Below are 13,692 nucleotides of genomic sequence, written 5' to 3' on the forward strand. Positions count from 1 at the left end.
TTTCACAGCGTCTGCAACTGGGCAGGCTCAGGGAGAGGTACCAGGGGAAAGAGCAGACTTGTTTTTAGAATTTTCCTCAGTCCTTGAAAAGCAGAGTACAACGGATAGTTTCAGTCCAAGCCTTCAGTTCTGACGTGCCTGTCTAGGGCTCCAAAAGCCTTTTTGGACTACATCTCAGCTCTCCTTTCAGTTTCTACTTTCAGACCCCTTTGATTTTTTCTTTTGTGTATTGCCCCTCTGCCACAAATTTTTGCTTAAGTCCTGGGCATGGTTGGGGATGCTGTCTTTCCACTGCTGTTGCTGCTCAGTCCTTGAAGTCTATACTTTTTTTCCATTTACTTGATATTTTGTAGACTGTAGCCCTATCAGGAAAGTTCTCACAATCCAATTGACTGTTGCCACATTATATATGGTTGCTTATCTCCCTTGGTAAGTCAAATAAATAGTGGCAGTTGTGTTGTCCACCATCTAATTTTATAGGAATTGTTAAAATAATGTTGAATAAAAAAATATACAATGTCCCCAAAACTTGACTTTTGCATATCATTAAAACCAAATGGCTCTATGAAAGATGTTCATTTTCCTTCTCTTTTCTTATCTATTCCACAACAACTTTTCTGTGTTTTCTTGTTACAGGAACTGGTTGCTGAGAGCATGGGAGAAGAGAAGAGGGGTATCCTAGGGACCCCATTTAAAAGAACCAGCCCATTCCTGACACATCAAGTTTTCAACAGGTTAAAGTACTTTCCTTGACATCTGCATTTTGCATTGAAATTGAGGCTACTTTTGATCACAAGTGACATTCTGTCTAGTTGTCTGTAGGCAATTAGTGATTGATTCACAACCTTTAAAAGTGTATTTCTCTTTTTCAGCAGAGTATTTCTTTGCTTAACAAACACAGGGACCACAGTTTAGTAAATCCTAGAAATATGTTTTAAAGTAGGGTATTAGCTTCAGAAATTTGGTGAGTTGTTAACCTCACATTCCCATCACTAGTCTTCTTCTTTCCCTACTCCCAAATGTCATGATCATTTCCCCCTTATTATGCAATTCATCACTAACAGTCCATTCCAAACCTCAGGCCAAGAATCCCTTAGAAGTTATCCTCTTTCAGAGACCCTTTCTCCCAGAGCTGGGGTCCTTAACCTGGAGCCTGTGACTTCATTTTAAAAATATTTTAATAAGTATATTTCATAATTTCATTTTCATTCAATGCACTTTATGTTACACATTTAAAACATCATTCTGAGAAGTCACCAGACTGCCAAAGGGATCCAAGTCTTCCACAAAAAGGTTAGAGCAGTAACATGTTGTAAGATCTTACATGTATGTAGGTTTACCAAGCATCCTCCTCACTATATCCTTGTGAGTATAAATATTATTTCCCTCATTTTACAAATGAGGAAACTGAGGCAACTCTGTGACTTCTCAGTTATTAACTCAGCTGGTATACAGTGAACCTGAGATTTAGGTTTTTATCTCATATGTCCAAATTCAGCACCCTGTCCATTCTGTCATGCAGCCTTCCTGTTGTGTTGTTTGATGCCTAATCTGATACATTTGGGGGTAGTTGTTACATTTTAGCATCTTTTAGAAGGCTGTATGTAGGCTAACTCATTTGGTTCTGAGCGTGGATTCTGTGTTCTATCACAGCTATCACTCGGAAACTAATATTGTCCGCTACATGAAGAAACTGGAGAACAAAGATATTTCTCTTGTCCACAGCATGATTCCTCTGGTAGATATGACCTTCCCTGTTGTTTTCTTTGCTTGTCTTCAGTGTCTCACTAGAGTGTGGGAAGTAGAGATCATAAATGGGATTGAGGGTGGATGGAAGGAATTAAGAACAGTAATAATGATGCCTTTTTTGGGGGGGCTGGTTGTTTCTTAAAGGGATCCTGTACGATGAAGCTCAACAGTTCATCTGAACTTACAGTAAGTACATTGATTTCATTAAGTGATTACTTATTGGGGTATCTTGCTTTCCAGCGGCTCCTAAGTCCATAGCTAACTATCCTCTGCATCATAGCTGCTAATAAATCCTTTACAATGGGGGTTCTCAACTTGGCCAATGAACTTGCTTTTTAAAATAAAATAACTATATTTCAATATAATAGTTTTCCTTTGTAATCCTACATATTTTGTGCATTTGAAGATGTCATTCTGAAAAGGGGTCCATAGGCTTTAAGAGCCTGTGTAAGGGGTCCAGGACCTAGTGAAGGTGAAGAAAGCCTGTTTTACAAAGATATGGGAATCAGTTTTTAAAAAATACATATTATTTTAGTTTTTCCAATTACATGTAAATATAGTTTTCAACATTATTTTTTTATAAGATTTAGAGTTCAAAATTTTTCTCCCTCCTCTCCCTCTGCCCAAGACGGAAAGCAAATTGATATAGATTATACATGTACAATCACGTTAAAAATATTTCCACATTAGTCATGTTGTGAAAGAAGAATCAGAACAACAGAGAAAAACCATAAGAAACGAAAAACAAAAAATGTGAAAATAGTATGCTTTGATCTGCATTCAGACTCCATAGTTCTTTCTTTGGATGTGGATAGTATTTTCCATCATGAATCTTTTGTAATTGTCTTGGATCATCATATTGCTGAGAAGAGTTAAGTCTCTCAGAGTTAGTCATTGCACAGTGTGGCTGTTACTGTGTACAATGTTCTCCTGGTTCTGCTCTTTTCACTCAGCATCAGAATGATAGGGTAATTGTTTAGGGATATTCCACTTTTGCAAAGCTTTAGGGTTCAGTTTAGTAAGTGAAATTGAAGTTCAGAAGAGGTAAAACAAGTAAATAAGTATTCACTAGGCACCCACTCTGCCCTTTTCTCTGTGTTTTTTTTTTTACTTGCCTTCTTAACGGCTTTCATTTTGCAAATGTATATTCATTAATTCCAGGTATTATCAAGAACTATAAAGGTTTCTACCTGAATATGTCAAGAAAACAGTCACTTGAGGCTATATTTATAAACTATATCAAAAAAAATGTTACCTCATCTGCTCCTGCAGCCTACAAGTACCATAATTTTAAAAACAAACAAAAAAAAAGTCTCAGATGTGGGGAAGCTCCCTTCAATATATTTATCAATTTAACAAACATTATGATAAATATGTTATAATTACATATAATATTTTATAATTGTAATTATTTATAATTGTTATAAATGTATAATAAATATGCATTCAGGTAAATCTGAATATAAGTGGAGAGAATAGTTGTTTGCTAGTAGTTAGTTTCCTTGTTTTTGGCCTCATCTCTTTGCTATAATGTCTACTTGCTCAAAGAAGGTAAGAAATTGCATTGTGTGCAAACGTGCCTGCAGAATGACCTGTCATTTATGGGTGCTTCAGTACACATCTTTCCATTCCTGTAAAGGCAGAAAATTTTCACACATATGTATATAGGCTTTAAACAGGACCATAACTTAAGTATGTTTTCTCCCCTCCTCCTCTTCAGCCAATCACATGGAAAGAATTTGCCAACATCCATCCCTTCGTGCCTCTAGACCAGGCTCAAGGTTATCAGCAGCTTTTCCGAGAGCTGGAGAAGGATTTGTGTGAACTTACAGGCTATGACAAAGTTTCCTTCCAACCTAACAGGTGAGTGTATTTTCCTCCCTCATGTCCCTGATGTGACTAAGAACCCAATTTAGGAAACTGTCATTGGTTTGTACTTAGCAGGTCAATAATAATAACAACTAGCAATTATATAATTTAACTCTCTATGGCAATAAATCACAGAAAAGGTTCTGACCCTCACAGATAGAGGGAATTCTTGATCCCAGTGAAATCACAGCTCCATCCTCATCCTCCTATCCCATTTAAAACCACTGGACCTCAGTTTCGTCATCTGTAGAATTAGTTGTAGGGAGAGGTTGTTAGAGGAAGAGACCAGTATTTGAATTGGATGATGGCTAAGCATTCTTCTAGTTCTAAGTGTGTGATCCTTTGATCTTAATAGAGAGGAAGCGTGTTGTAGGGGATAGAAGACTTCATCTGGATGCAAGAAGACCTGGGTTTTTATTCTTCCTCTGAGACTTACTAGCTGGGTGACTATGGACAAGTCTGACCAGGGACACTGAGGCTCTTGGTTACTGAATCTTTAAAATGGTGCTAATACTTGTGGTGCCTACCTCACTGGACTTTTGTGAGGCTTCAATGAATTAATGTCTGTAAGGCATTTTGCAAACCTTAGCATGCTAGACAAATGGCAGCTATCGTTAATAGAATACTTTAGCAACTCTATGAGGAAAGTAATGCAAGCATTATGATCCCATTAAAAAACAAAAGGATGAGGAAATTGAGGCTAGAAGAGGTTAAATGATTTGGTCATATCCATTCAACTAGTGCTCTAGTCAAGATTTGAATTGAGTCTTCTTGACTCCCTGTCTTGGTATTATTTTCTGTTCCCCATGCTTCTTCTCCTAGCACAAATAATCCAGGTTATAGTTCTGGCTCTTCCAACAGCTACCTGTATGATCTTGGGAATGTCACCTTCACTTCACAGTTCCCTTATCTGCAAAATGAGAAAGGCCCATTATCTGCTCTTTATGGTTTCCTATGGTGTTGTCTGGCTCAGATTATGAAATTCCAGATAACCTAGAAAGTGGTTTCTCTTGCACGAGATTGAACTTAGAAAGTTATCAGTGTATGAGTTAATGCCTTAGGCCCTTCTCATCATGTTGGCAATTCTAATACAACTGCCCTGCTATAAGGGTGTTGATCAGTTTCCTTACCTAAAGCTAACTTAGGTAGTAGAATGGTCCAGTGAAGCCAGGGATGCAGATGGAAGGCATAAGAAAAATGACTTTGTGCTCCACTTTTCCTCACATGGCTAGTACAATGGTGAACATCAGACATAGAACCCAGATTGTCTGTCTATCTCCTACAACTGATTGCTTTTGTATTATGGCTTTTTGGTGAAATATAACAGGGTACAATGTTATTCTTTCCCCCCATATTTTTTATTTTTTTTACATTTGTTTAAAAATTTTTCAATTCCAAATTCTCTCTCTCCCTATCTCACTGAGAAGGCAAGCAAATATACTTATTATACATGTGAAGTCATGCAAAATGTTTCCATATTGGTCATGTTTCCCCAAAAAAGCAAGAAAAATAAAGTGAAAAAAAATAAGCTTCAGTCTGCACTCAGGAATTCATTCATTCTCTCCTTGGAGATGGATAGCATTTTTTCATCATGAGTCTTTTCTAATTGTCATGGATCATTGTATTGATCAAAGTAACTAAGTAACTGTGAAACAATTGATTATCATAATATTGTTATCCCTGTGTACAACGTTCTCCTGGTTCTAGTCACTTCATTTCGCATCAGTTCATATAAGTCTTCCAAGGTTTTTCTGAAACCATCCCCCTTGCTATTTCTTTTTTTTTTTTTTTAGGCAATTGGGGTTAAGTGATTTGCCCAGGGTCACACAGCTAGTAAGTGTCAAGTGTTTGGTCTGAGGCTGGATTTGAACTCAGGTCCTCCTGACTTCAGGGCTGGTGTTCTATCCACTGTGCCACCTAGCTGCCCCCCTTGTATTTCTTATAGCACAATAGTATTCCATCATAATCATATACCACAACTTGTTCTACCATTACCTAATTGATGAGCATCCCTTCAATTTCTAATTCTTTGCCACCACACACACACAAACAAAAAGCTGCTGTAAGTATTTTTGTATATATAAGTCCTTTTCCTTTTTCTTTTATCTCTTTAGGATACAGACTGAGTAATGGTATTAGTGGGTCAAGGGGTATGCACAGTTCTATAGCCTTTAGGGCACAGCTCCAAAATGTTCATCAGAATGCTTGGATCAGTTCACAGCTCCACCAACAATGCATTAGTGGTGCAATGATATTCTTTAAAAGAAACTGCCCAGCCAGAGAATGGCATTTATGATAATTAGATTAGTTCACATTTCTACTGTGCTGTAAGGTTTATAAAATGTTTTTCTTACCACAACCTTGGGAGGTAGGGAGTATAAGTATTATGATATGTTTTACAGAGAAAGACACCTCACAAACCTAGCAAGTGTCAAAGCCGGGGTTCACCCCATCCCAGGCCCCTCCTCTTCAAATCATCAGTGATCTTTAAAAACTTCTTTGAAGTTTTCACGTGTACTAAAAATGAAGAGACTTTGCCCTCTAGTGGTTAAAAGTAGAAACATCTTCAGTGCCCTGTTGGAATAGAGATCTCAATGTAGTTGTTGATTTCTGACCTGCCTGTTTGTGGTCAATGACATTTTACTCTTTCATAGAATCATAGGGCTGGTACCATTCCTACTTCTTGGCAGATAGAAGGCAACCTAGCAATCAGGATATCTCTACTCCCTCTTGGCCTTGCCATGGATGAATGAACTGGAAGCTGATTTCTATTTCTCTGAGCTTCCTATTCATCATTATGATTTGGGGGTGAAAATGAGGTTCTTTGTCTCTACCTCACATGGAGGTGGTGAAGCTTGGTTGGGTGACATTTTACAGTAGGATAAGTCTTCTTTCCCACAAAGATGTAAGAATGGTGAATGGGATGGTCATAGGATTAGGGGTTAGAGCTAGAAGAATCTTTAGAGATGATATAACCCAACTCCCTAATTGTAAGCAGAAACTGAGGTCCATAGAAATTAAGTGGCTTGGTCAGGGCTATATAGATAATGAATAGTAAGGCCATCATTCAACAAACATTAATTAAAGACCCACTACCATGTGCAAGGAACTGGGCACCAGAGATGACAAGGACAAAAATCAAACAATCCTTCTACTAAAGGGATAAACACATGCACAAATAAATATAGTACAAGGAAAACTGAGCATTGTTATCTGAGGTATCAGGAGAGAGAAGGTTGCACTTGAGCTCAGCCTTGAAGGAAGTCAAAGATTCTGAAAGGCAGAGATGGAGAAAAGGTTGTGAGAATGTATAGAGGCAGAAAATGGAATGTTGAGCTGAGAGAACATTAAATAGTGTAGTTTGACTCAAACTTATATGAATGGGTAGAGAATGAAATAAGGCTAGAAATATAGGGGAGAAGCATATTGTGGAGACAACTTAAATGCCTGTCCAAGGATTTTCAATTTTATCCTATAGGCAAGGTGGAGCCATATAAGTTTTTTGAGCAAAGGAGGTAATATGGTTAGAACTGTGCCTTAGTAGGATTATTTTGTCAGCTGGTTGGAGGATAGACTGGAAAAGGGAGAGACTTGAAGGAAGAACACATCAGTTAAGATGCTATTCTAGTAGGCCATGTGAGAGGCAATAACATCCGAACTAAGATAAGTGGCTGTGTGAATGAAAATGAGACAAATATGAGAGGTGTTGCAGAGGAAGAATCAGCAAAGGTTGGCAACTGCTTGGATATGTTAGGTGAAGGACAGAAAAGAGTCGAGGATATTTCCAAGGTTATAAAACTGGTTGCCTGAGAAAATGGTGGTTCTTCTGCCATCCATTATCATCATTTCACCCATACCCAGTTGCATTCTTCTCCATTCTTTGTTCCTTCCTGAAGGAAATACAGCTAACTCCTCCTCCCCATTTTATGATCCTTAGCTTTTCTCACCAGTCTCAGCTCATTTTGAGGCTTACTCCTCCAGGCATTATCCTTAGAGGACCATTTTATACTTTTGTATATATCCTCCACAACCTATCCTTGCAACCGTCTTATGTACAAGTCTTTAAAATTTGAATTGGCTGGGGACTTCTCTGTGCATCTTTATCAGTCAGTTTCATTAGTGTGCTGGCAAACATTTAACAATAGGTGATGTGCTGGTAAACATTTAACAACAAAATGTACAGGACATACTTTTAAAATCAATCTACATTATTAACATTTTCTCTTTCACTTTTCAAAGTCTAGACAATCAACAAAACATATATCAAACCCTGATTTGGGTCATTTTTTTTTTATTTTTTTTTTCATTTTCAAGGTGTAAATTTTCAATGTGAGCAATCAGCTTTCACAAATTGGTACAAGGTGGCTCCAGCATTCTGCTGGACTCACTTTAAACAACTCTCCTTTCTTTTCTGCTCATCAGAATTATTTCTCTTTGGGGTTATTTTTTTTTGGGGGGGTGTTTTTTGAGTCTTATTCTTGAGATCTTCTTATTCATCCTGGCTAAAACTCCCCTGCAGAATTTTAGTCCATAGGCCTTTCCTTTTTCAGAAATTCCATAGGAACTTTTCCTTTTTCAGAACCCTTAGATATTTGCTCTCTCTAAATCTAAGGCACACATCAGATTATGTTCAAATTCCTTCACTTCTTTCACAAAATCTGAAATGGAGTAGTCATGTCCCTTGTAGGTACCATCATTTCCACCATCATAACCAGATCCTACCTGTTTGTCAGAGTGAGAGATCCAGAGTAGAATTTCTTCTTGTTATTGTACAAATTGTTCTCCTGGTTCTGCTTATTTTACTCTGCATCAGTTCATGTAAGTATTTAGGTTTCTCTGAAACTGTCCCACTCATTTCTTATAGCACAATAGTAGCATTCCATTACATTTATATATCATAATTTGTTCAGCCATTCTCCAATTGATAAATACTTTCATAGTTTTCAGATTTTTGCCACCACACAAAAAAAAACTACTATAATTTTTTTTCTAACAAATGGGTTTTTTCCCACTTTTATGTCTTTGGGGAATAGGCCTAGAAGTGGTATGCAAGCATGCAATATATTTTTTTTTTACAACCTTTATTAGTTTAGCTCAATTCCTAGCCAGGAGCCCATCATTCCTGCATTGTAAGCCATGGTCCAGAAATGCAAATTCCTTTCTCAGATACCATATTCTTAAACAACTGTATGCAGATATGTGCGTGTATGTGTGTGTGTGTGTGTGTTACCAAACTGAAATATGATGATATATCATCTTGAACCCACAGTGGGTAAAATAGGTATTAAAATATAGCATCAAAATGAAGCCAGCTTCTAGATTTTCCATTTCCATCTGTCTGATCCATGGTATCAGAGGACTGAAAAGCCCAAGAAAAAGAAAGCTAAGGAAATATTTCTTTCTGCCAACCTAGACACCTGGAACTCAAGACTAAAAATCACACGTAGTCACTGCTAGTAGCTATGTGGAAAGAGTTGTCTAAGAATACTGAATTAGCATTCAGTTTTTTCCTCCTGTCCCACTCGCCTAAAACAGTCTGCTCATACTTATTCCCAATCCTCCTAAACGGTCTATCCTGTGTTGAATGGTGTGGAAGCAGACTCATCCACTTTAGAAATCTGTGATATAATTAAGGGATAATATTTGTGGCAGAAAAGAAGACAGCAGTAAACACCTTCTGTGAGTGACTCATACTGAAGAGAGTGTTTGATGGAGGTGTTTGTTTTTGTTTTTTTTTTCCAAACAAAATTACAAACTGAGATATTTTAGAGAATCACAGAATCAGAACCAAACAGTCTCAGACTTGGAACAGACCTTAAAGGCCATCTAATTCAACTCAAAATACCCTCCAAAAAACAGCCCTAACAGATGGCCATGCACGCAGCCTCTGCCTGTCTTATGTGAGCTGACATTGAATAAAATCTATCTGTCAGCAAAGGCTTCAACAAGGCATGTTGCAAAATCATCTCAATTCACAGTTACTATCTTACTATAGAATATGGGGATTGTGAAGGCAGCTCCTATCAGAGTAAAAGCTAGAAAGAGGGTACCAATGCCAGTAAATGTTAGTGTCAGAGATGGAGGCTGGGGATGATACTGAATGAAACCAAATGCCTGGATATCAAAGTCCAGAACCAGTTCTGGGTTCTGGCTTCCACTAAGAGTATCATGAAAAGATCCGATTAGGGCTTGACTATACTTGTTAGATAATTAAAGGAAATTTAGGCATTCAGAGGTTCATAGGTTCTAGAGCTTTCTCTAGCCCAACAACTTCATTTTATAGATACAATTCAACCCAACAAGTTCAGTGCTTACTTTGTATGTGTTAGGTGCTAGGAGTGCAAAAACAAAACGAAAATAGTCCCTGCCCTCAAGAAGCTTACATTCTTGTGGGTATACAATATGTAAACAGAAAACCACAGACATCATAATGTCATGCACACACATATTCCAAAATATGTATACATACACATATAAATAAAAGATTTATATATATGTTTATAATACAAATATAGTAAAAAACCATGTGACATATATACTATGTATTATCTATAATGTGCATGCATATGTCTATTTGTGTGTATTATATGTTTATATGTAAATATGTATAAAACATGGTAATTTGAAGGAGAGCGCACCTTATCTGAGGTCATACAGGTAGCAAATCTCAGAGCCTAGTTTCAAACTCAAGACTTCTGATTTTAAATCTGCTGAACTTTCCACTCATGCCAGGCTACTTCATATTTTGTGTAATACTGATTATTTAATGATAATACAATAATAACTGAATATATAAGGTTTTTAAGCAAAGTGCTTTACTTACATTCTCAATGGGGACTCATGACAATCCTTTTGAGGTAGATCATATCATTATTACCTCCATTTTATAGATTAAGAAACTGAGGCTCACCCATGGTGAATCTCCAATAAGCCAGGAAGTGGAATTTGAACCCAAGTCTTCCTGACTCCAAGTCCAGCATTCTATTTCATGCCTTAAATGTCATCTCATACTTTACACAAGGATAATATTATACTTCAGAGTGAATGTATTTGGAGAAAGCATAGCCTAAAGGAAAAGGTTCATCATTTTATTCTTTAAAAAAAAAATAAAAGCTCTTCCTCTATTTTCTCCTCCCTCCAAATACCTATTATTTCAACATATTCCTATTTGTGATGTGCAAATGTTTTTTCTCTTTTTATCCACCTGTAGGTGGAGCTAGTAGTCCCTCCGACGGACTCTTCAGCATATTAGCATCTCACATTTCTTTTGAGATTGGTATCATTCATGCCTTCTACCTCTGAAGTTGAAACACTGCTAAGTTTATGAGCTTCTAAGGCCAAAGCCATCCATAAGTCTTTAACAGAACATACCTTCTCACTGTTCTCTTATTGGATGGCCATGTATGGTTCTTCATCTTCCCTCTCACCCCAGGTTCTCTCTTGGTCTAACTCACTTTTTCAGCTTCTCAGCAATAGGAGTATTAATAGAAGTCACATTAAAAAAAAAAAACAACTCCCTTATAGTGGTTAGCACAGTGCCTGGCACATAGTAGGCACTTAATAAATATTGATTGATTGATTGATTGAAAAAAGAGATGCCTTTGTTGTGACTGAGCTGTTTCACATTTCCAACTCTTTTCTCTATTTAGGCTCTTAGCTCCGTGTCCCCAGGATGTTGTCTTGATCGCTGTCATTAAGCTCCTAACCCTAGGACCAGGGCTATTTTTAAAAATGCTTCCTTGTGAGCACTTTAGAATAAATTCTGAGGTACCTTTGTGAAGGTTCTGTGCCCTAGTGAAACATGCACTGGGGATTTGAAGTCAGAGGTTGTCCTTCCAAAGCCCAGTCATTACTGACTAGCCGTGGAACCTTGGGGAAAGTGTTTGCCTTTTGAGAGACCTCAGTTTCCTCATCTGTAAAAAGAAGACTGGACTAAATAGTGTCTTAAGGTACCTTCTAATGAAAAAAAAATCCTATTTCATTTTTAAACGCATTCAGGCCTGGGTCTATCCTCTAGTTTTGTTGCTTCTTTTCCATTTTTTAAATGCTGATTGATTGATTTGACATCCTTTTGTTCAGAGAACTGCGCTGGGCACTGGAGGATATACAAGGTTTAGACAAGACATTGTCCCTACGTCCTTAATAATCAGCTACTTTTAATGTTCTTGTGTGTTTTTTGGGGAGCCATTCCCCCCCCTTTGCTTTTTCTCTGTTGTTGTCTGAGGGGTGTGCTATATATAGTCACTGCCATCTTGCCTGGAGAGCTGGATAGATAATTATCATAATCATAGCTCACACTCACATAACACTTTCAGAATTACAAAACACTTTACAGACATTATCTCACTTGATCCTTTTTTAAGATAGAGTGTTCAGGGGTCCTAATCCTCCCCATGGTGGTAGTGGTTGCTGTTGTTGTTGTTGTTGTTGTTGTTGTTGTTTTGCTTTTTGGTGAGGCAATTGGGGTTAAGTGACTTGCCCAGGGTCACACAGCTAATAAGGGTCAAGTGTCTGGTCTGAGACTGGATTTGAAATCCGGTCCTCCTGACTCCAGGGCTGATACTCTATAACCACTGTATCACCTAGCTGCCCCTGCTGTTGTCTTAAACAGACAAATAAACTAGGGCTTAGAAGGTCATATACTAGTATGTGACAGAGCTGGGAATTGATGACAAGTCCCTGATTCCAAGTCCAAGGCTACCACATGGACCAACTTTTACAGACCTGAGGCCTGCTTGCTGTATTCTTAAAGACATGGCAGAATCCAGGTTTTAAACCAAGACTCAGCAACCTTTCAGAAGTAGCATGCCAGGGCTTCATATATTCACTCCCTCTCCAATGGGGGGCAAGGAAGAAATAGTGATTAGAGGGTCACCTCTATAGATGTTGCTGTGGTTGTGGTATGAAGCCAAAGCTAAAAGGGTCATTCAGGGACGTCTTGAGAGATTCTTCCTTGAGTTTTGGAGTCTCAGTAACAAATCCATTAAGTGTTCAGGAAAACATCTCATGATTGTGGGTTCTGAGCTTTGGAGGAGGCTTATCTAAGCCCTGCCTTGGTTGCTTGGGGCTGGCTATAGGATTAGCTAGAGGCCCTTAAGATGGGCTGCCCCCTTCCCAGCCCTTGTAAAATCCATATACCTATGGGAAGGATCCACACCTTAAGTAGTTATCAACTAACACTTTCATTCAACGAACTTGTTTTATTGGGGATTGTTTCATTTTTATTTTTGTATTCCCATCACCTAACAGTGCCTGGCACATAGTGAGAAGTTAACAAACGTTTGCTGATTGATGGATGCAGAGCACTGTGTTGGGTCCTTGAGGGGATATTAGATCTAGAATATGTTCAGACCCTATGTTCATAATAGTCCAAATGAAAGCCCGAACTTTAATAGTCCTAAAACTGCCTCAAGACTTTTGGGACACCTCGTTTATGCTCTTTAGGGATTTCTACTATTACTTTACAGCGCTGATTATTGCAGTTTCTCAGGAAAACCTTTTTAGGTTATTTCCTAATTTCAGAGAGGTGAGGTTGTCCCATTAATGACCTCTGAATACTGTGAGGTGGTGTTACTGTATTGTTTATTACTATACTCCCCCGTATGATATAACTTTGTTGAAAAATATTAAATAAATTAACGCAAATGAGAAAGACCTGAAGCCTGACCTTTCTTCTCTCTCCTTTTTCTTTTTTGCAGTGGAGCCCAGGGAGAATATGCTGGGTTGGCTGCAATCAAGGCTTATTTAAGCAAGAAAGGAGAGCACCACCGAATTGTGAGTGTCAACAAGGGATAGACTTGGGCGGTGGGAAGGGGCAGCAAAGGGATGAAGCTGCTCAGACCTCTGTGATTCCAACTCTCTGTGAAATGGAGGATGATGGCACTCGCCTTCCAAATATCTCATGCAGCTATTTTGAAGAATGTATATTCAGATCAAAATTCACTAGCCTGCCTCTGGACTTTCTCTATAGTGCCTGCACAGTATGGTTCTGGGTACTTCATAATTGCTTAACAAATATTTGTTGAATGAAGGAAGGAAGGAAGGAAGGAAGGAAGGAAGGAAGGAAGGAAGGAA

General features: G+C 38.1%; 1 protein-coding gene across 1 annotated transcript in view; it reads left to right on the forward strand.

The window, feature by feature from the left end:
* The window catches only part of GLDC (glycine decarboxylase), a 110,196-nt gene that overhangs the window by 60,138 nt on the left and 36,366 nt on the right, over positions 1-13,692 (forward strand). The window contains exons 12-16 of the mRNA XM_027863103.1: positions 637-734; positions 1,654-1,738; positions 1,894-1,935; positions 3,470-3,612; positions 13,317-13,392. Of these exons, the coding sequence (XP_027718904.1) occupies positions 637-734; positions 1,654-1,738; positions 1,894-1,935; positions 3,470-3,612; positions 13,317-13,392 (444 nt within the window). The remainder of the gene's footprint in view (positions 1-636; positions 735-1,653; positions 1,739-1,893; positions 1,936-3,469; positions 3,613-13,316; positions 13,393-13,692) is intronic.

The sequence above is a fragment of the Vombatus ursinus genome, unplaced genomic scaffold, assembly GCF_900497805.2.
Source record: "Vombatus ursinus unplaced genomic scaffold, bare-nosed wombat genome assembly UNPS02014770.1, whole genome shotgun sequence".
Taxonomy (NCBI): Eukaryota; Metazoa; Chordata; class Mammalia; order Diprotodontia; family Vombatidae; genus Vombatus; species Vombatus ursinus.